Source organism: Salvelinus sp. IW2-2015, linkage group LG4q.1:29 (genome assembly GCF_002910315.2).
Source record: "Salvelinus sp. IW2-2015 linkage group LG4q.1:29, ASM291031v2, whole genome shotgun sequence".
NCBI classification, from domain to species: domain Eukaryota; kingdom Metazoa; phylum Chordata; class Actinopteri; order Salmoniformes; family Salmonidae; genus Salvelinus; species Salvelinus sp. IW2-2015.
In genome coordinates this window covers 26610701-26632985 of record NC_036842.1, presented here as the reverse complement: position 1 = coordinate 26632985, position 22285 = coordinate 26610701, and the positions used below count along the sequence as shown (strand labels likewise).

Genomic DNA, 22285 nt, shown 5'->3' with positions numbered 1-22285 from the left:
GGTGTAAAGTACTTAAGTACTACTTTAGTAGTTTTTTGGTGTATCTGTACTTTACAATTGATATTTTGACTATTTTTACTTCTCTATATTCCCAAAGAAAACGATGTACTTTTTACTCCATACATTTTCCCTGACACCCAAAAGTACTAGTTACAATTTGAATGATTAGCAGTACAGGAAAAAGGTCCAATTCACACACTTATCAAGAGAACGTCACTTGTCATCCCTACTGCCTCTGATCTGGCGGACTCATTAAACATAAATGCTTCCTTTGGGAATTATTTCTGAGTGTTGGAGTTGCCCCTAGCTGTCACAAAAAGGAAATTGCCTTCTGGTTTGCTAAATATAAGGAATTTGATGTATATAATTTACTTTTACTTTGTACTTTTACTCAAGTATGACAATTTAGTACTTTTTTCACCACTGTACTTAAGTACATTTAAAATCTGATACTGTTAGACTTTTACTCAAGTAGTATTTTACTGGGTTACTTTCACTCGAGTCATTTTATATTAAGGTATCTTTACTTTTACTCAAGTATGAGTAAAATAGTATATTTCCGTTAGGGGACGCTTCCTCTGAAGTGCGCGTGTGCACAAACTCAATTCAACCTTCCATGCCGTCTTAATATCGCAATTTTTTTTGCAACTTTGGCAAAGCTTCAAGTCTATAAAACTTATGGCGCTGTTCGTGACATTCTAGTTTTGGGGAAATAAAAGTGTATTGACATCAGTTGTTTCATCGATGAGAAACTGTGCGGAATGTCGGCCCAGTTTCACCCTCTCGCACTACATGCGACTGAACGTGTTACCCCTTCTATTTGTGACGCGCTGTCAGCTGACTGCAGTAAATTCACCAACCTTCGCTGCAAACATAGACCAGCAGCTGGAGGAATCACATATTCTTGTCCGTCTATCTCTCTCCGAACTAAACAATGGCAAGCCAGTCCCAGGGTATCCAGCAGCTTTTGCAAGCTGAAAAAAGAGCTGCAGAAAAAGTAGCAGAAGCCCGCAAACGTAAGTTAAAATCTGCTGTCATTCAACGGCGTATATAAACTAAGCTAGCTAACGTTAGCTTGATTTGCTAACATTTTTTTCTGGAAGGTAACTAGTTAGGCATAAGTAACATTTTAATTATAAACAGCTACTATAATAAACCCCAGATTTGACAGCCAACAGATATATTTATTCCTAACTGCAAAGTGTGAAGATGGCAAGGCCTTCAATCCAAGATGACTAACGTTAGCTACCTAGCCAGCAGATCCGACCCGCTGCGCTATTAGGTTCGGACAAACTTCCTGTATAGATTTAATGGCGTTTAAGACAACCGTGAACTCGTCATTAATCTTTAGGTCGGAAAGTCGGAACTTTAGAAAGAGGCCCGAGTTCCTTACTTGGAATTCCGAGTTAAGTGACCATTCAGAACGATTTTGTTTCCCTGTCGGAACTCGTTTAAAAAAAAAAAGTTGCCTCTGTCTTAAAGGGAAAATTGATATCTAAATGTATCCTTTACCCTTCAGTCTACTCCAACGGTTGGTTTCCCAGACCCCGATTAGGCCTACCTCTGGACTAAACACTTTTAAATGGATATTCTCCACTGAACATGGTTTTTAGCCCCAGACTAGGCCTAGACTTAAAATCTATGCCTTGACAGTAGGCTTCTTTCCTCACAATTCTTTCACTAAGTCTCATTTCCCTATGAAACAATAGGATTTCACTTCCTATTTTGTCAGGAAGCACACAACAAACTGCGAAGTTAGGAAAACTTGAACGGGGAATTTAATCAATGTTTATTTCACTTACTAGGCTTAAGTGCAGATTTTTCTTCTGTTTGATCAGGTAAGAACCGTCGGCTGAAGCAGGCCAAGGAGGAAGCCCAGGCCGAGATTGAGCAGTACCGTATGCAGAGGGAGAAGGATTTTAAGACCAAGGAGGCTGCTGTGAGACATTGGGGGGACAATTTTAATTTGCAAATGGGAAACATGAGTCATGTTTTCCTAATCATAAGGCACTGTAGTTGGTAGCTAAATTGTTAAGACCTTAACACTGGCCATATAATAACTTATTTAATACTTACTGTATGTTTGAAGTGGTTTGTCTTGTAAGGTGGCCTAAATCGGTGTTCCATTTCTCCATTAGGCTCTTGGATCCCATGGTAACTCTGCTGTAGAGGTGGACAAAGAGACTGTGGGCAAGATGGGTAGCATCCAGACCAGCTACCAGCAGAACCGGGAAGGGGTGCTGGGCAACCTGCTTAAGATGGTGTGTGACATCAAGCCAGAGATCCATGTCAATTACCGTTTTGCTGGTTAAACCCCCTCATCACAACCCCTTATTAAACTAAGGAAACACTGAGACACTCTCATTGCACTGCCATCAGTTGTCACATGCTTCATTGACACATCTACTACTCCCATGCATGGCACAAACCTCTTTGCCTGCCTGCTCACAACTTTCATTTTATACCCACAAGTTTATTTTCTCTATAAATATAATCAACAGATGTGTATATGATTCAAATAGGTATACATTTGTCCAGTCAAATATAAAGCATGTTCACTCTGTTGGTTAGTCAAAGCAGGCAGAGGTTCTTTTGGTCTTATGCAGTGTCTCTGTTTCCCATCTTCATCGCTTGTAGTATCAAGGTTTTTATATAATGGTTAGTGTGTGTGTGTGTGTCTTGCTATGCAATGTTTATTAATATGGACATATTGTTCTTGTTTTATTTGTGGAGACCAAAATACAGTGCTTATTTCACTTAATGGACTGTTAGGCCTGGGAAAAAAAGATTGCTGTTTTGTTTGAAAGTTTTCCTGCTGTCCCAATTTGATTCTTCATCTCTATGAATATATTATCCTGTATAGTAGACATTCTTCTGTTCACAAATATTGTGACTTTATTAAACTAAGTGTTCTTGTGGTTTATTCTTGAATGACTGAAGTGACCATATCCTGTTTTCCTAATTTATTTCCTAAATTCTACAGCTAATGTAGAGTATGCTAGAGGTTGTGAGATTCTTCACCCCAAGTGCCCTGTGGTATGTTGTCCAGCTAGACTGTTGGAACCAGCCTGATTGCTCTGTTCACTGAAATAGAATGGGGAATGCAGCAATAAGGCTGGTTTTACCAGACCAGACTTGTCCAGCAGCCCAATACAGGAACACTGGAACAGACCAAAGAAAGCAGAACAACTGCAGCCATGTCTGTGACTTCTGAATAAGACATCATACATTGTTGACATTTACAATTTTGATATAGTTGCCCCTGCTGAGTTTACATGCCTTTTGTGCTCAATAAAGTACCACTTTTATCCTCCAGAGGACACTGCAACATCCCAATATGTACATGGAATCTCAGAATTGATTTAGGTAAAGAATGCTTGTTTCCTCAAACAATAGCTTTAGTACTTCAAATTATTCTCAGTTTGATCATTTTTTATTTAACTAGGCAAGTCTGTTAAGAACAAATTCTTATTAACAATGACAGCCTACCCAGCCAAAACCTAACCCAGAAGACGCTGGGCCAATTGTGCGCTGCCCTATGGGACTCCCAATCACGGCTGGTTGTGATACAGCCTGGAATCGAACCAGGGTCTGTAGTGACGCCTCTAGTACTTAGACTGGGAGCCCCAACATTGATTTGTAATTTACAGTATGCTTTAGATCATTAACATGTAATGTGGCTACAGGTAGAGTTCACCTCAAAAATACACACATTGAGAATATCTGTAAATGAAAACGTACATTTGGTTGTTTTTTGATGGTAACATGAAATGTCAAATGCACATGTTATACGATGTTATGTAGGTTTATAACATGTCGACATCGCGTTATCGTTCGGGCTGCCATGTGGTGGGGTTTCTACTAGTTACCACAGCCACAAAATCGTGAAAACAAAATATCACTTTGGTCTTAATTTAAGGTCAGGTTTAAAATCATATTTTAAGAAGATAAATTGTAGAAATAGGCGGGGTTTATGACTTTGTGGCTGTGGTAACTAGTGACGGCGGAAATGCCTGCCCTGAACGGTCGTCTGATAGGCTACCATACGAAAACATGCGTGCTACGTCATAAATTTTCCTGCTTTGTCAAAAGTCATCTGGCTGTGGTTGTTATACTTAAGTGTGACGTGTGCTGTCGGCGTTTTGCCAGTAGAGTAAACGGGAATCTGGACGTTCATTTGAAAGCTCATAGTTAATCATTCGGTTGTGAGTTATTGAGGCCAAAGAAAATCACGCTGGAACCGAGTTCACTATATGTTGTGAGGTAAGCGCGTGCATGCCCAGACTATCCTCTCTATCATTCTCTCGCTTGTGTTTGACCTCTGTAGCAAGCTAGCTACGAGGCAAGCTAGTAGTCTAGCAAGTACTGGAGTTAACTTGATAGTTAGCTAAATATTTTGGTGTGTCATGCAACTTCAGCCATCTCACAATTTAAACCAAATGTTCGAAATATCTATCCTGGTGATTGACATCCCATTTTATCGAATGTATGATTTTCATGAAGTCAGTTATGGTTGAGAAACACTTGGATTTTGTATTCGCTAGTTGCAGTACACAAAACGCTACAGTACTTTGTTGCCAACGACTCATTGATCTCTCCACTTCTAGGTTTCACGTGGCCCTTTTTCATTATGCTCTACATATTCCGAAACAAGTAGCTAGGCGATCAAGACCGTTAAATCAAATTGTCATGCTTGTTAAATTGTCATCTTCAGCACAAGCACAAACTTAAAATATACTCAATATTTCAATGTGTATTCCCTATTTCACAACTAGAACTTCAGACTACAAATATGCAACAGTACGTTGTACTTACTTAAATTTTTTGATTAATGATGATGATGAAACATGTAACCAACTGTGGCCCCTATAGGCTCCGTGCACTACAGTAGGATTCCTCTTTCATTGCTTTTCAAGACCAATTCCATCTCTGAACACGACCCACTAGTTATCCCCTCCCTGTAACAGAAAAGTGGACATTTTAATGTGCCTACAGACCAAAGGTGCCATGACCTATTGGTAATTATTTATAGCAGACCAAAAGTACAGCAAAAAAGGTCAAGGCTGGACAACCAGAATATATGTATGTAATCAATATTATCTCTCATAGTTGGTACCCACTGATTTTATTGTGGGAAGTCTCCTTTTAAATTATTTTCATTTACTCTCAGATATGTGGATTGGAGGAATGTTTGAGTGGGTCTGAGGGAAACAGTGCCCTATTGTCTCTGTGTATCAGGAGGACAGAATGACAGTATCCAATGGGCCAAGCTGTCCTCTAGCTCTGTTGTAGTTGGCCCTCTTTCTCATTGGCATCACTCCGAAGTGACAAACTTGTTTGCCTGGCACGGCTTCTCATTCTCAACAACAGGTTTACTTTACGGACAGACTTATACTTAGGCTAGTTAATAAAGGCGGCATGGGACAAGTATATTTGACTATGACTTAAATTCCCTCCGCCAGGCTTAACTGACCCCCTTATAATTTGAAGTGGATTCTTAGTGATTGTTTTGATCTTGGTTATTGATTGAAATCTGAACGTTTATATCCTGCAAACAAACAAAAACACAGATCTGTTTCTGAAACTCCTTTGCAGATTTCCAGAAACCATTTGGGTCACACACAACCATTCTATTCCATGAATGGTCCTATATGAGATTCCTGCTATTTAGTGTACACAAAGCAGTGGAATGTTAACACAAATGACAGGTACATTTAAATAAGGCTTAAACACATGTAAATCAGAGATGGAATGATGAGAGCGTGATCAGAATGTAATGGAGAAAATCAAGTTTGAATTGTATTGTTCCACACCATCAGGCTTTAAAAGGTGGAATGTAGGCCTACATTGCCAATTTATTATTTTAGCTAGCCTCTGTAGCAACTAGCTAGCTACGCTTTACTGTACTGTATTTGCCTCAAGTAGTGGCTCTTGTGCATTCATTAGGAATGTGTTTGAAGTCTGGCAATTATGCAGCATGTTGGGCAAAATGAGGTAAGTGGTGTACTGTTAAACATGAAAGGATTAGGCTTAGGTTTACTTGGTTATGTGGGGTCATTGATGATGATATCATACAGTGCAGTATTTTTGACAATATATCGTATTGTTTTGATGATATCGCAATATTATTTTTGCATTAGTTTGCTGTACCTGCACCAAAACTAGTTTGTTACATCTTCTTTTTAAATAGGTAGCCCATTTGTTAGCAGCACTTTTATTTCAGTGACTGATCAAAACATGGCTCTCTCTTGTCCCTCTGAGGCAAACTAAGTTGGAACATCGATTCGCAATACATATAAAATTGTGAGATTCGCAACATGTATCGTGAGCTCCCTGGCAATTCCCAGCTGTAGTACACACATAATAATTGAATTATCATGTCTAATGACAATGTTTCAGTTTGTGCATTCATAGAATGTTTTGTTGGTAAATGTCTCAATGCTAATTTTGGTTCCTTACTTTTGTACTCTGCGCTATTTACTGCACATTTCATAATTGATTCAATCACTGTCATCTTTGGTGGGGATTGTTATGAGCCAGTTTTATAAGCTGACCTTTCATAAAAGGTGTAAGTCGGCCTTGACACCTTTTTACCTACTTTTAATTCATGTTTTTAAAGCTGGAGGTGAGAATAATAAAAAGAATCCTCGGCAATCTACACAGAGTACCCCATAATGACAAAGTGAAAATTGATTTTTGGACATGTTTGCATATGAATTAAAAATAAATGATAGAAATGCCTTATTTACATAAACCCACCAACCACTCTTTTTACACTGCTGCTACTCTCTGTTCATCATATATGCATAGTCACTAACTATACATTCATGTACATACGACCTCAATTGGCCCGAACAACCAGTGCTCCCACACTTTGGCTAACCGGGTTATCTGCATTGTGTCCCGCCAACCCCTCTTTACGCTACTGCTACTCTGTTCGTCATATATGCATAGTCACTTTAACCATATCTACATACTACCTCAATCAACCTGATTAACCGGTGTCTGTATGTAGCCTCGCTACTTTTATAGCCTCGCTACTGTATATAGCCTGTCTTTTTACGGTTTCATTTCTTTACCTACCTATTGTTCACCTAATACCTTTTTTGCACCATTGGTTGAGCCTGTAAGTAAGCATTTCACTGTAAGGTTTACCTACACCTGTTGTATTCGGCACACGTGACAAATAAACTTTGATTTGATTTATTCAGACCCTTTGCTATGAGACTCAATTGAGCTCAGGTGCATCCTGTTTCCATTGATCATCATTGAGTGGTTTCAACTACTTGATTTGGAGTCCACCTGTGGTAAATTCAATTGATTGGACATGATTTGGAAAGGCACACACCTGTCTATATAAGGTCCCACAGTTGACAGTGCATGTCAGAGCAAAAACCAAGCCATGAGGTCGAAGGAATTGTCCATAGAGCTCCGAGACAGGATTGTGTTGAGGCACAGATCTGGGGAAGGGTACCAAAAAATGTCTGCAGCATTGAAGTACCCCAAGAACACAGTGGCCTCCATCATTCTTAAATGGAAGAAGTTTGGAGCCACCAAGACTCTTCCTAGAGCAGGCCGCCTGGCCAAACTGAGCCTTTGGTCAGGGAGGTGACCAAGAACCCGATGGTCACTCTAACAGAGCTTCAGAGTTCCTCTGTGGAGATGGGAGAACCTTCCAGAAGGACAACCATCTCTGCAGCACTCCACTAATCAGGCCTTTATGGTAGAGCGCCCAGACAGAAGCCACTCCTCAGTAAAAGGCACATGGCAGCCCGCTTGGATTGCCAAAAGGCATCTAATGACTCTCAGACCATGAGAAACCAGATTCTCTGGTCTGATGAAACCAAGATTAAACTCTTCGGCCTGAATGCCAAGCATCACATCTGGAGGAAACCTGACTCCATCCCTACGGTGAAGCGTGGGGGTGTTTTTCAGCGGTAGGGACTTAGACTAGTCAGGATCAAGGGAAAGATTAACAGAGCAAAGTACAGAGATCCTTGATGAAAACCTGTTCCAGAGTGCTCAGGACCTCAGACTGGGGCAAAGGTTCACCTTCCAACAGGACAATGACACTAAGCACACAGCGAAGACGATGCTGGAGTGGCTTCGGGACAAGTTTCTGAATGTCCTTGAGTGGCCCAGCCAGAGCCCGGACTTTAACCCGATCGAACATCTCTGGAGAGACCTGAAAATAGCTGTGCAGTGACCCTCCCCATCCAACCTGACAGAGCTTTAGACGATCAGCAGAGAAGAATGGAAGAAACTCTCCAAATACAGGTGTGCCAAGCTTGTAGCTTCATACCCGATAGGACTTGGGGCTGTAATCGCTGCCAAAGGTGCTTCAACAAAGTACTGAGTAAAGCGTCTGAATACTTATGTCAATGTGTTATTTCTGTATTTTCTATTTAATACATTTGCAAAAATTAGACTATGGTTTGTCATCTATGGGGTATTGTGTGTAGCTTGATGAGCTTTATTTTTAAAAATCCATTTGGCAGATCTGAATACTTCCCGAATGCACTGTACATGCAATATTCCCTCAATGTTTTGTCACTGAGCAAATTTCAGGTCTGCTGAGCGCAAACGTCAATAAGCTACGTAGCCAATAGGCACTGCACTTGACACATTTATGAAATTGCTTATTCCAGTTGCTAATAAGCAGGTACCCATTAAAACCTCTTAGCGCACGGATCCCGCTACCGGGATCAAAATCGGCAACATCCGGTGAAGCTGGAGCGCGCCAAATTCAAATTACAACATTTTAATATTAAACAAACATTCATGAACATACAAGTGTCTTACATCATTTAAAAGCTTAATTGCTTGTTAATCGAACCGCGTTGTCAGATTTCAAAAAGGCTTTACGGCGAAAGCATATCATGTGATTATCTGAGGACAGCGCCCCACATCAAAATATTTTTTCAAACCAGCACAGGCGTCACAAAGTCCAAAATGGCTCTAAAATAAGTCACTTACCTTTGAAGATCATCCTCTGTTTGCAATCCCAAGGGTCCCAGCTACACAATGAATGGTAGTTTTGTTCGATAAAGTCCTTTATATACCAAAAATGTCTGTTTTAGTTTGTGCGCTTGATTCAGTAATCCACTCGTTCAACATGCATACAAACGAATCCAAAAAGTTGCCAGTAAAGTTCGTCCAAACAAGTCAAATTATGTTTCTAATTAATCCTCGGGTACTCTAATTATCTAAATAAGCGATACAATTTAAGACTGAGAATAGTATGTTCAATAGGGAAGATAAATAACGAAGAGCGCGTACCTCATCCACGTGCGCAACAAGACTACTTTTCTAATTAGACACCTTGGGAAAAACTACAACTACTCGTTCATTTTTCAAAAAACAAGCCTGAAACCCTTTAAAGACTTTTGACATCTAGTGGAAGCCATAGAAAATGCAACCTGGGAGCTATTTATTTGTATATCCCATAGACTAGCATTGAAATGGCCTGTGACCTCCCCCCAAACAATTCTGGATGAATTCTTTGGGTTTTTGCCTGCCATATCAGTTTTGTTATACTCAGACATTATTTTAACATTTTTAGAAACTTCAAAGTGTTTTCCATCCAATGCTACCAATTATATGCGTATCCTTCTGGGCCTGAGTAACAGGCAGTTTACTTTGGGCACGTCATTCATCCGAACTTCCGAACACTGCCCCCTAGCCCTAAGAGGTTTTAAGAAAATGACTGTAAAAACTGTTAAATCCCAGTGGATTGATGAGGAATTTAAAAAATTGTATGGTTGAGGGATGGTGCAGAAGGAATTGAAAATAAGTCTGGCTGCACAACCGATTAACAAACTTATTGCAAATTGAAATCGTGACTAAATTGAAAAAAAGAACTACACTATGAAACAAAGATGAATGCTAGTAAAAAAAAATTATAACTTTGGATCACCTTAAATGAAAATCTTGGAAAAAAGGCACACTCAGCCCCATCATTCATTGAATCAGATGGCTCATTCTAAACAAAACCAACTAATATTGCCAATTAATTTCATTTTTTTTTCATTGTCAAGATTAGCAAATTTAGGCATGACATGCCAGCAATAAATGCAGACACTACACATCCAAGTATATCTGAACAAATTATGAAAGTCAAGCCTTGTAATTTTAAATTCCGTGAAGTTAGTGTCAGAGGTGAAGAAATGATTGTTGTCTATCAACAATGACAAGCCACCGGGGTCTGACAACTTGTATGGAAAATTACTGAGGATAATAGCGGATGATATTGCCACTCCTATTTGCCCTATTTTTACTTTAAGCCTACTAGCATGTGTGTGCCCCCAGGCCTGGAGGGAAGCAAAAGTCATTCCCCTTCCTAAGAATAGTAAAGCCCCCTTTACAGGCTCCATGGCTGACCAATCCGCCTGTTACCTACCCTTAGTAACCTTTTGGAAAGAATTGTTTGACCAGATACAATGCTATTTCAAAGTAAACAAATTGACGACAAGCTTTCAGCATGCTTATAGAGAAGGACATTCATCAAGCACAGCACTTATACAGATGACTGATTGGCTGAGAGAAATTGATGCTAAAAAGATTGGGGGGGCTGTTTTGTGCGGCTTTTAACACTTAACAAAGAGTTGCAGTTAGTTTCAGAGTGGGTGGGAATGAATAAGTTAGTCCTAAGTATTTCTATTACTGAAAGCATTGTATTTGGGACAAATCGTTCACTAAACCTCAACTACATCTCGTGTGGTCAGGTGCCACAAAAGGACGTAGGAAAATTGCAATTGGTTCAGAACCTTATGGAACAGCGGGGACTGTGAAGCAACACATGCATACACACACACACACACACACACACACACGATAACATACACAAATACAAATAGGCAGAGGGTAGCATCATTTGTCTGATTTCTCTGTAATGTTATGGGAATAATAATGCATTTTATTTTGTAAAGTGGTTTCTTGCATCAAACAATTTTCATTCACCTCCTTGTCTGAAAGACAAGTAGATAAATGGGTTAATGTCAAGCGCTGCTTATTTTTTTTAAGTCTCATGGAATGTAGGCTGACATTGAACACCCCACATTGGCTGATGTAGGCTGAATGATATAACATGTTAAAATGTAATGGGATGCTGTGCAACTTCCAGCTCACGTTTACTGTGAACACTGAAGTTGTACCTGTTTTTTAAGTTGCAGTTTCAGACAGTGGGCAAGTAGGCTACTTTGACTATTTGATCAAAGTGTAGGCCTACGAGTGACCGACCATAAAAACAATGGATGAAATGTATCCTGTAACATTTGGTCTTATAGAGAATCAGACCAATTATACTACCCTCTGCCTATTGACTACGTAGCTTTTTCAAGCCAGTCTTAAAATACAACACTGCCCCTTTCAAGAAAAAAAATAAGCTCTTTAGCCGACCTTTCTTTTCAAAGATGTCTAGAAATGATCTATAACTGGGCTAATAACTCACTAACTAGCAAAGGATATGAACAAATGTGCACACGTGGCTACATGCAGCTCTCGCTTTGATCTTAAAATAAGCGCATCTACTCACGACTACTCTGTAAACACAGTCCAGTTCAAAGTGAATGGCACAGATACATTTTTTTTTTAAATGTTACTTTTATTTAACAGTTAAGAACACATTCTTATTTACAATGACGGCCTAGGAACAGTGGGTTAACTGCCTTGTTCAGGGGCAGAACAACAGATTTTTACCTTGTCAGCTCAGGAATTCGATCTAGGAACCTTTTGGTTACTGGCCCAACGCTCTATTGCCTTAATTCGATCACAATTCCCACAGTAAAGAGAAATGTTAAGTCTTAACTAAGGGGGAAAGTTGAGTGAAGTTCTATCTTGTGCTTCTCTGCGCGGGCTGATATTTTTTCTGCGAGGCAGTCCCGGGGGAGCTTAGAGGGAACATTGATTACATGTATTCTTCGCTGCAAGTTTTAGTCTCCACATCTTACCACAAGCCAAGTGGTTCATGCTTTATCTTTGACTTAACTGTCTCAGAGTTTGGGAGTCATAAAGTCTAGACTTCAGGAAACATCAGAGAGAGCACATCCACATCGACGGGACCGCAGTGGAGAAGGTGGAAAGTTAGGTTCCTCGGCGTACACATCACTGACACACTGAAATGGTTCACCCACACAGACAGTGTGGTGAAGGTGCAACAACCTCAGGAGGCTGAAGAAATTTGGCGTGGCACCTAAAACCCTCACACACTTTCACAGATGCACAATTGAGAGCATCCTGTTGGGCTGTATCACTGCCTGGTACAGCAACTGCTCCGCCCACAACGGTAAGGCTCTCCAGAGGGTGGTGCAGTCTGCCCAACGCATCACCGGGGGCAAACTACCTGCCATCCAGGGCACCCGATGTCACCGGAAGGCCAAAAAGATCATCAAGGACAACAACCACCCTAACTACTGCCTGTTCACCCCGTTATCATCCAGAAGGCGAGGTCAGTACAGGTGCATCAAAGCTATTTTTCAGTCTCAAGGCCATCAGACTGTTAAACAGTCATGACGAGCACATTAGAGGATGCTGCCTATATACATAGACTTGAAATCACTGACCACTTTAATAAATGGAACACTAGTTACTAGTGATGCACCGATATGACATTTTCGGCCGATACAGATATCCATTATTTTCCCTTCCAAAATACACAATATTTAAAAATTTTGCGGCCTTTTTAAGCATTCTAGTACAGTTAAATAGTTAACACACATGGACGCAGCGGTCTACGGCACTGCATCTCGGTGTAAGAGGCATCACTATAGTCTCTGGTTCGAATCCTGGCTCTATCACATCCGGCCGTGATTGGGAGTCCCATAGGGTGGCGCACAATTGGCCCAGCATCGTCCGGGTTTGGCCGGAGTAGGCCATTGTAAATAAGAACTTGCCTAGTTAAATAAAGGATACACACACTGACCCAAAAATTATTTTATTGGCATTTACATATGTCCCCATTACCAGTAAAACATAATCAAAACCTATTTCTTTCACTTACTTGCTGTTTTGTTGTTCTTTCACTTACTTGCTGTTTTTGTTGATTTCTATGGAAGGCCGTTTGGGTCTTTCCGTGTCAAATAACACTATTTGACCGATCTGAATATGACTGCACGGCACATAATAATTTAACACGTTCATACATTTTGTGTAGCTGTTAGGCATTGATTACACTATCACTCGTATTTCATATGTCACAACGATTAATCAATGCGTATGCTATGATGCTGGTAAAGTTGTCTCGCCCACCTACAGTGCTGATCATAAAAAAGCTCGCTAGCTCGTTCTCCCCAAAAACATAGCAAAACGACAATCTGTTTCAGTAGCTATATAGTTAGCTAGCTAGCTAACTATATAGCTAGGTGTCATCGAAATAACCCTAATTTATAAGACCGTTATTTGATTAATGGTGGTCGGACCCATCCAGCCACAATAAGGATTAGCCACAATAGTGGACTTTGCGGTTAGCCTTCAAAATAAATGTATGGCATAATTCTGCTATTTGTATTCATTTGCATTACTGTCAATGACATACTTTTATTTTGAAGGCAAACTGTAAATTCCACTTGTGCCTAGTCCTTATTGGGTCTAGCTTCACAACACACAACCCGGTGCGGTCGAGCCTCACTAGCCAGATGAAGCTACCTGGCTGCTTATAACGTTAGCTTTGGGCAACAGGGTTAATTAGCTGGCCAACTATTTATTTTCATGAAGTTCAATTTCAATAAGTGAACAACCAGTGGCAACAAGCTAATACTTACTCACAAGGATTCCTATATCATTGCTAAGAATAATGAAAATGAATGCAGTTTCTACTGGTTATTGTTTTCAGGCTGTTTGTATTGGTGCTAGCTAGGTACCACGTTTAAGCTAGCTACCCCAGAAGTTGCGGTCGAACAAATGATGCTTTATTACCAAAGCGGTATTGTAAACACATCATTCATGGCTGGCGTTTGCTTGTTTGCAGACCTTTTTTGTAAAAAAAAAATGTAAAGCTTTATTTCACCTTTATTTAACAAGGTAGGCCAGTTGAGAACAAGTTCTCATTTATAACTGCGACCTGGCCAAGATAAAGCAAAGCAGTGCGACAAAAACAACAGTTACACATGGGATAAACAAACGTACAGTCAATAACACAATATATCTGTATACAGTGTGTGCAAATGAAATAAGGAGGTAAGGCAATAAATAGGCCATAGTGGCGAAGTAATTACAAGTTAGCAATTAACACTGGAGTGATAATGTGCAGATGAGCATGTGCAAGTAGAAATCCTGGTGTGCAAAACAGCAGAAAAAAACAAATTTGGGGATGAGGTAGTTGGTTGGATGGGCTATTTACAGATGGGCTGTGTACAGCTGTAGCGATCGGTAAGCTGCTCTGACAGCTAATGCTTGAAGTTAGTGAGGGAGATGTAAGTCTCCAACTTCAGTGATTTTTGCAATTTGTTCCAGTCATTGGCAGCAGAGAACTGGAAGGAAAGGTGGCCAAAGGAGATGTTGCGTGTGCTACGGGTGGGTGTTGCTATGGTGACCAGTGAGCTGAGATAAGGCAGAGCTTTACCTAGCAAAGACTTATAGATGACCTGGAGCCACTGGGTTTGGCGACGAATATGTAGCGAGGACCAGCCAACGAGAGCATACAGGTCGCAATGGTGGGTAGTATATGGGGCTTTGGTGACAAAACGGATAGCACTGTGTTAGACTGTATCCAATTTGCTGAGTAGAGTGTTGGAGGCTATTTTGTAAATGACATCACCAAAGTCAAGGATTTGACAGTGCTACTGTATCTTTTTTGACACGCAAAGACCCAAACAGTGTTCCATAGTATGTATGTCGTGAAGCCATTACTGTCTAACTCCGGTAGGGCAACATCTGAAAAATAGCACACTTGGTAGTGTGTACCGGTGCTCAACCAGTCGGCGAAAAGCCAACATCACCCATGACAGAGAACGGTTGATTGTCAAGGGCAATGAATTCCATTATCTTGGCTTTAATGGATTTTACCTTTTGAGTTGTCACGCTGAAATGTTCTTACTCTTTCAAATGATTGCTCGACTTGTTGACTGCTTGATCCACACAGCAGACATTGTGGGCTAGGTTAGGAATGCTGTGTTGCACGTGTAGCGTAACATTTTACGTGGAGTCATTACGTCATGTACCTACGTTCTATAGGTATGCACAATACCTTTGAAATCAGTTAACATCAGCATTAAACTAGACATCGGGCCAATACCGATGTTGGCATTTTTAGCTAATATTGGCTGATTCCGATATGTTCACCGATTCTTTTATTTTTTTTATTATATTGTGCATCCCAACTAGTCACTTTAATAATGTTTACATATATTACATTACTCATCTCATATGTATATACTATTCTACTGTATCTTAGTCTATGCCGCTCTGACATTGTTCGTCCATATATTTATATATTCTTAATTCCATTCCTTTACCTAGATTTGTGTGTATTAGGTACATGTTGTGAAATTGTTCTACATTACTTGTTAGATAGTATTGCACTGTCAGAGATAGAGAAACAAGCATTTCGCTACACCCGCAATAACATCTGCTAAATACGTGTTTGTGACCAATAAAATTTGATTAACAATTCCCTTGTACAGGGACCCAAGCACAAGAAATGGCAATATTAGTTGTGTTCTATGCATCAGCATTCAGTTTATGATCAATTATTTTGATCAGGAAAGTTTTTTTGATTAACAGTAAGTGATGTGGATTGACCACGCTGACTGTTTGTCTGGTTAAAGGATGGTTTTAGACGAACAAAGGTGTAATGGTTCCGCACTCAAAGATGTCCCATAAAGCTAGCTTCATTTTTCTTCACTGCATTAGGGATAGCGTAAACAGCCATTTCTGTTTTAGAAAAGATAAAAGATTGTTGGAGCAGCAAACAAATAAGTGACTGGACATCCCATTATTTCTTCAGTTGGCTGTTTTGTCCAGCATGTATGTTTTGGATGTGTTTTAAAGGGGCAATCCGCAGTTGCTACATTCGTTTTTGGGGAGGGGGGGACCATGTTATTGGCTGGATCAAAGGAAATGAGAGGCAGAATGGTCACATGAGGCGGACAGTCATGAGAAGGCAGATTAGTGCACTTCGGCATGAAGCATTCACTTTCCCACTCTCTCGAGCAGGCGAGCACACTCAGGATCAGACAACACACCTGTACACATTGATGGGTTGCATGAACACTCGCACACATTGACAAGTATCTTGTCAGTAATTTGGCTGTAACAGAAGTTCTGCATGTGGTGAGACATTTGGGTAAGTTATTATTTTTTTTTAAAGAAAGATTTTAACTGGAATAAAACTATTTCATATCAATTATCGAATCTAGAATGTTTAGGCTACCATTTTAATAATGTACATTTCCTTGTTGTATGCAATGTACTTCAGCTGTCTTTACTTCTTTGCATGCGCCAATGCATCTTTTTGGTTGTTCTGGGAAAAAACATGGACTCTTTATTTGTTTCCTGCTTTATGTATAGCTAATATATGAAGGGATTAGGCTAATTAACTATTACCCACCGTACTTTGACTGACAGAGCAGTCTTTTGTAATTTGAGTCATATCTACATGAATGATGAAAATCATTCTTTGTTGTAACGTTCTTCCAGCATTGTGTAGCCTACTACAGTTTCCACTCGGGTACAAAACAATTTACTGAGGATTTACTTTGGTTAAAGATCAGAGTTCTTAGGTTTATGATTCCAAGGACTCGCAGGAACATTTCACAATGGCTTTTATAACCTCATGTGGAGTGTGATTATATTCACAGTTCTTTGAACTCTGAGAGGCAAGTGCTGTGTAACACGACTTTAGACTGTTCTTGTCTTGCTTTAAAGGGCACAATGGTCTTCGCTTTGGACTTTTCAGCAACTGATAAGAATTTAAGGTTCACGTTGACTTTGATGGAATGTTTATTTTTAAACCTAAGAAGACTTACGTTTTGGACTTAATGGGTGGTGTCCCTCTTAGCGTTATGAATAGCCTGTCTTTATAACACTGTTTTGGAGTAGTAAAGTCAATTTCGTTGTGTACTTGGTCATAATGTCTACCTGAGTCTTGACTGTTTGTTTTGTTGAGGATTAGGCCCATATGTTCAAAGGGCTAACTTCTCACTGTGGCAACAACTGAGTCTAGCAGAGCTGAGTAGAAAAATATGAGTTAACAGATGTCTTGACTGGCAGGTTAATTGATGCGATTATGGTTCTTTTCATTTTGATTCTCGATGTCTGTTTTCCTTGTCCCCTGATGTCATTGGTTTCTGCCTCGGGGTGTCCCAGACATTTGGTATAACATGTTTTTCTCTAATTTAATAACATTTAATGTCTGTTAAGTGGGCATTTATTGAGTTATAAAGGCAGTTTTCTACGGATGTGGCCTCTGGTTGTTTGGCCATTTAAATTAGTAATAGTCCTGGTAGAGCTCGCGAGTCAAGTAGCAAATTTTTCCACCTCGATTGATTGCGCACTCTCATGTAGGGAGAGAAGGTGTTTTCAAGGTGCTATGGCTAGTAGACATGGATGACTCGAACTGTGTATGAAATAGCCTTGACACACAGTGGTCCAAAATGGCTTCACAGTTCTTGGGACCATGTGGTTCTGTTTGTAGCCTAAAATGTGCTTTCCTCAATTTAGGTACTTTTCACATCCAAACATAAGTATAATTAGCCTAACTACCAGGAATTGCATTATCAATACCTATATTACAAAATGGCAAAGCTGCAATTGTTGTCTTGGCCTAGAAATGTTCATAGTCTGAATACTGTGCTTCTTTTTGCACATCCTTGATGTCCAAGGAAATGGTTTCAACCAGCATTTACAATAGACCCCAGCCAGCGTTCTCCACCAGTGGGTTCAGTACAGTAGGTTGAGGGGTTCATGGTTAAAACACCTCTCACAATCACCATCTCTCCAAAGTATAACACTAGGCACTTTGGAGAATTTGGGGAAAGTAATGCTGCTTTGAAAGTTGATGAACTTGTAACACCACTTTTGAGAAAATGGCCTGTGAATGTTTTGGTACACCTACTGGAGAGCTCTGCTTTGTCTACACCGGCTATTCCCCAACTGGGGTACGCGCAATGCCGTCGGGGGTACGCCAAACAAACATGTGATTTACATTTTCAAACAGTTCATTTAGATTTTCCAACAGGGCGATGTTTTTTTTCTCTCGCCTGAGTAGCCTCGTTTCACTGCCATAAATAAAATTAAACCATCTAGTTTTCAGCTAAATAACACAATGTCAAACATCCAATCACATTAAACGTTACGCTCTCGCGGGAATTCCACTAACTGTCTGAAGAGCTCCATCTTCTTAAATCATATCCTCAATTTTGTCCCGCACATTGAATATAGTTGCGGAGAGTCCCTGTAATCCTAGATTCAGATCATTCAGGCGAGGAAAAAAATAATCACCCAGATAGGCCAGTCGTGTGAGAAACTCATCATCATGCAAGTGGTCAGACGAGTGAAAATTATGTAGCCAATCGTAGCTGCTGCTCATTCCTTTTGCTCGAAAAATTGATAAATGGTAAAATAAAAAAGTATGGCCCGCGTTCATAGACACATACCAGCTCTACTGGTAGTACTGCTACTACCAGCTGTACTGCACCTGTCGATGACACAAGTTGTTCTGCTTCCACGAGCACATCCTATGCTAGCATCAGTAATTCTACATTTGTTGCTAGCATGGACACTGACAGTTGTGAATCTGATGCAGCCGAAGAGCTACTGCCCCATTACCCAGGAAAGCAACGGACAGGGACGTTGGACCATCGAAGAGGCACAAATATGATGAGAACTACATTGATTTGGGGTTCACCTATATTGGGAGTAGTGCCTTTACTCAGCCACAGTGTGTTAGTACTTTTGCACATATCTCACAACTTGATGACTCTTGCGCAGACATTTAGAAACTAAACATGCCAATTTGAAAATTGAGTGAGAATTAGGATGACTTTCGAGTAGTAAGACATGTATAAAAGCAACAGATACCATTAATAAGAAGGGGCTAGAAGCGTCTTATGTTGAGCTACCGAGTGGCTAGGACAGGCAAGCACCATACTTTTGTGGAGGACTTAATTCTTCCTGCTGCTGCGGATATGGCTGGGACAATGCTGGGGGAAAAGGCCAAAAAAACTATACAGGCAATGTCTTCATCACTGTTTCACGACGCATCAGTGACATGGTAGGAGAGATTTTTAAACAGCTACTGCTTTGCATACAAGCCAGTGAATTCTATGCGTTACAGCTGACGTGGCGGGCCTGGCACAGCTCCTGGTATATGTCCGTTACGTTTATGGGGGGTCAAGTAAGGAAGAAATCCTCTTCTGCAAACTACTGGAAACCAGGACAACAGAGGATATTTAAGTACTGGACAGCTTTGTGACATCAAATGGACTTTGGTGGTCGAGATGTGTTGGTATCTGTACTGATTGCGCAAAAGCCATGACAGGGAGACATAGTGGAGTGGTAACGCGCGTGCAAGCAGTTGCTCCCTATGCCACTTGGGTACACTGCAGCATCCACTGAGAAGCTCTTGCTGCCAAGGGAATGCCTGACAGCTTGAAAGATGTTTTGGACACTACAGTGAAAATGGGTAACTTTGTTAAAGCAAGGCCCCTGAACGCTCGTATATTTACTGCATTATGCAATGATATGGGTATGTAACGCTTTTACAACGTATAGAAGTGCGTTGGTTATCAAGGTGCAAATTATTGACACTTTTTTTTTGTTGAGGGAGACGAGCTTAAAGTTGTCTTTACTTACCATCATTTTCACTTGTCTGACTGCTTGCGTGATGTGTTTCTCACACGACTGGCCTATCTGGGTGATGTTTTTTCGCCTGAATGATCTGAATCTAGGATTACAGGGACTCTCCGCAACTATATTCAATTTGCTTGACAAAAATGAGGCTTTGATTAAGAAGTTGGATCTCTTCTCTGTCTGCATTTACAAGGACAAAACAGGTCTTTCCATCATTGTAAGATTTTTGTTTGTGTGCAAATGAAGTCACGCTTACGGACAATGTCAAATGTGATATAGCGAAGCACCTGAGTGAGCTGGGTGCGCAATTACGCAGGAACTTTCACAACTGATGACGCAAACAACTGGATTCGTTATCCCTTTCATGCCCTGCCTCCAGTCCACTTACCGATATCTGAACAAGAGAGCCTTATTGAAATTGCAACAAGCGGTTCTGTGAACATTTTATCAGAAGCCACTGCCAGATTTATGGATAGGGCTGCACTCAGAGTATCCGGCCTTGGGAAATCGTGCTGTTAAGACACTGATGCCCTTTGTAACAATGTACCTATGTGAGAGTGGATTTTCAACCCTCACTAGCATGAAAACTAAACAGGCACAGACTGTGTGAAATTATTTAAGACCGACTCTCTCCAATACAACCCAACATTGCAGAGTTATGTGCATCCTTTCAAGCACACCCTTCTAATTAACGTATGGTGAATTATTCACAATTTTTGATGAACAAATAAGGTTTTATATGTAAGATGGCTAAATAAAGAGCAAAAATATTGTTTTTGACCAGGGCTTCTTATAAGAGCTCTGTCACTTTCCACGAACCCGGATTCACGTCTGAGGCCATGTGCTAAACAGAGTGAGTAAGGTAGTATACTAAACAACCAAAGATTAAGACTAAAAGTAGTAGTAAAAATACACTATCTAGTCCTTGGCCTATATCCTAATCTGACTGGTGCAGGTCTTGTCGTGGTTCACATTACCATCTCTGGTAAACACACATCAAATAAAATCTAAGTTTGTCACATGCAGAGGATACAGAAGGTGTAACGGTACAGTGAAATGGCTACTTGCATAGTGGAGTCTTGTTTATTCCCATAATCCCAACCCATACTACCATTCACCATGCATTAATCTGCAGGTAACTAAAGCTAACCAACTAGGTTCAATGTTACCTAGTTAACTAACATTAGGCTATAACTAGCAATGCAAATGGATTTCTAAGATTATGAATAATATTTCTACACTGCTCATACACGTAATGTTAGTTAGCGAGCCAGCCAGCTAACAGTACGCTTTAACTTGCAATGAAAACGACTTTCTGATAAAATTAGAAACGTATAATATCTGAAAAATGCAGCTAGACTCTTACCCGTATTGATGAATGCTTCTCCATCTCTGTTATGGATGCCATGGTTGCCCTTAGTTTGAAGATGTAATCTGGAGACAGGTTTTATACAACCGCATTCTGTTTTCTTTTCGACTCCCACCGCATTTGCAATCCTACTCTGCTTCCACCGGGCATTCCACGGATTTCAAAACTCTGTTAACTTCTTCTGAGACGTTTATCGCCCTTTCTTCCCCATCACTGTCATCAGAAGACAATACAATATCTGGTTTAATGAAAATGTTTTTACCTAAATCTGAGATTTCCTCATCGTCTGATTCATTTTCAGTGTCAGCATGGACTACTTTCTGGAGGACGATCGTACTATCACAACTTTTTCCCGCTGATCTTTGTCGATATCGCCTGTTAAATTCAGGGCAGCAGTGTTGAGCAGTAGCAACACTTTTGCAGTTCTTCATGATATTTTTCAAAAAGCAGCGGTAGAAAGGATTATCTACACATACTGAGCAGCTAATTTTATAGACAGAAGCCTCCTACATGGCAGACCAATCTGAACGAATATCGGCATGTCCAGCCCATCCATTATCTCAGCCAATCATGGCTAGCGGGAAGGTTCCTCGCTTTTTCCGTAGCTAAACCAACTAGGCTCGTAATTTTAAATGTTTTATTCGTATTTACAGATCGCATACAAGCAGTGGTGCAAAAATACTTTAAAGTACTACTTAAGTACTGTACTATCAATATTTTTACTCCATTACATTCCTAAAGAAAATAATGTACTTTATACACCATACATTTTCCCTGACACCTAAAAGTACTCGTTACATTTCGAATGCTTAGCAGGACAGGAAAATGGTCCAATTTACACATCAAGAGAACATCCCTGGTCATCCCTACTGCCCCTTATCTGGCAGACTCACTAAACACACATGCTTCGTTTGTAAATTATGTCTTGAGTGGGCCCCTGGATATCCGTAAATTTTAAAAACAAGGAAATCGTCCCGTTTGGTTAATATAAGGAACGTGAAATGATTTATACTTTTACTTTTGATACATAAGTATATTTAAAACCAAATACTTTTACTCAAGTAGTATTTTATTGGGTGACTTTTACTTGAGTCATTTTCTATTATAGCATCTTTACTTTTACTCAAGTAT

General features: G+C 40.2%; 2 protein-coding genes across 3 annotated transcripts in view; both read left to right on the top strand.

Annotated features, from left to right (window-relative positions):
• The first annotated feature begins 819 nt into the window (after nt 1–819).
• LOC111961744 (V-type proton ATPase subunit G 1) lies at nt 820–2921 on the top strand. The gene is made up of 3 exons (XM_023984249.2): nt 820–1016; nt 1839–1939; nt 2139–2921. The coding sequence occupies exons 1-3, from the start codon at nt 935–937 to the stop codon at nt 2310–2312; spliced, it is 357 nt and encodes a 118-aa protein (XP_023840017.1). The 5' UTR covers nt 820–934; the 3' UTR covers nt 2313–2921.
• A 1168-nt stretch (nt 2922–4089) lies between these two features.
• LOC111961741 (high affinity copper uptake protein 1) overlaps nt 4090–22285 on the top strand; it is a 37545-nt gene continuing 19349 nt past the window's right edge. Inside the window, exon 1 of one of the 2 annotated variants that reach the window (XM_023984243.2) lies at nt 4090–4263. The gene's annotated coding sequence lies outside the window, so the exon portion shown is untranslated. Of the gene's footprint in view, nt 4264–16128; nt 16280–22285 lie in introns of those variants that run through there. The other variant, XM_023984245.2, reaches the window with a different exon arrangement.

Coding starts and splice junctions, on each gene's coding strand:
- LOC111961744 (XM_023984249.2), top strand. CDS start 935: ATGGCAAGCCAGTCCCAGGGTATCCAGCAGCTTTTGCAAGCTGAAAAA. Junction 1,017..1,838: donor AGTAGCAGAAGCCCGCAAAC/GTAAGTTAAAAT, acceptor CTGTTTGATCAG/GTAAGAACCGTCGGCTGAAG. Junction 1,940..2,138: donor TTAAGACCAAGGAGGCTGCT/GTGAGACATTGG, acceptor TTTCTCCATTAG/GCTCTTGGATCCCATGGTAA.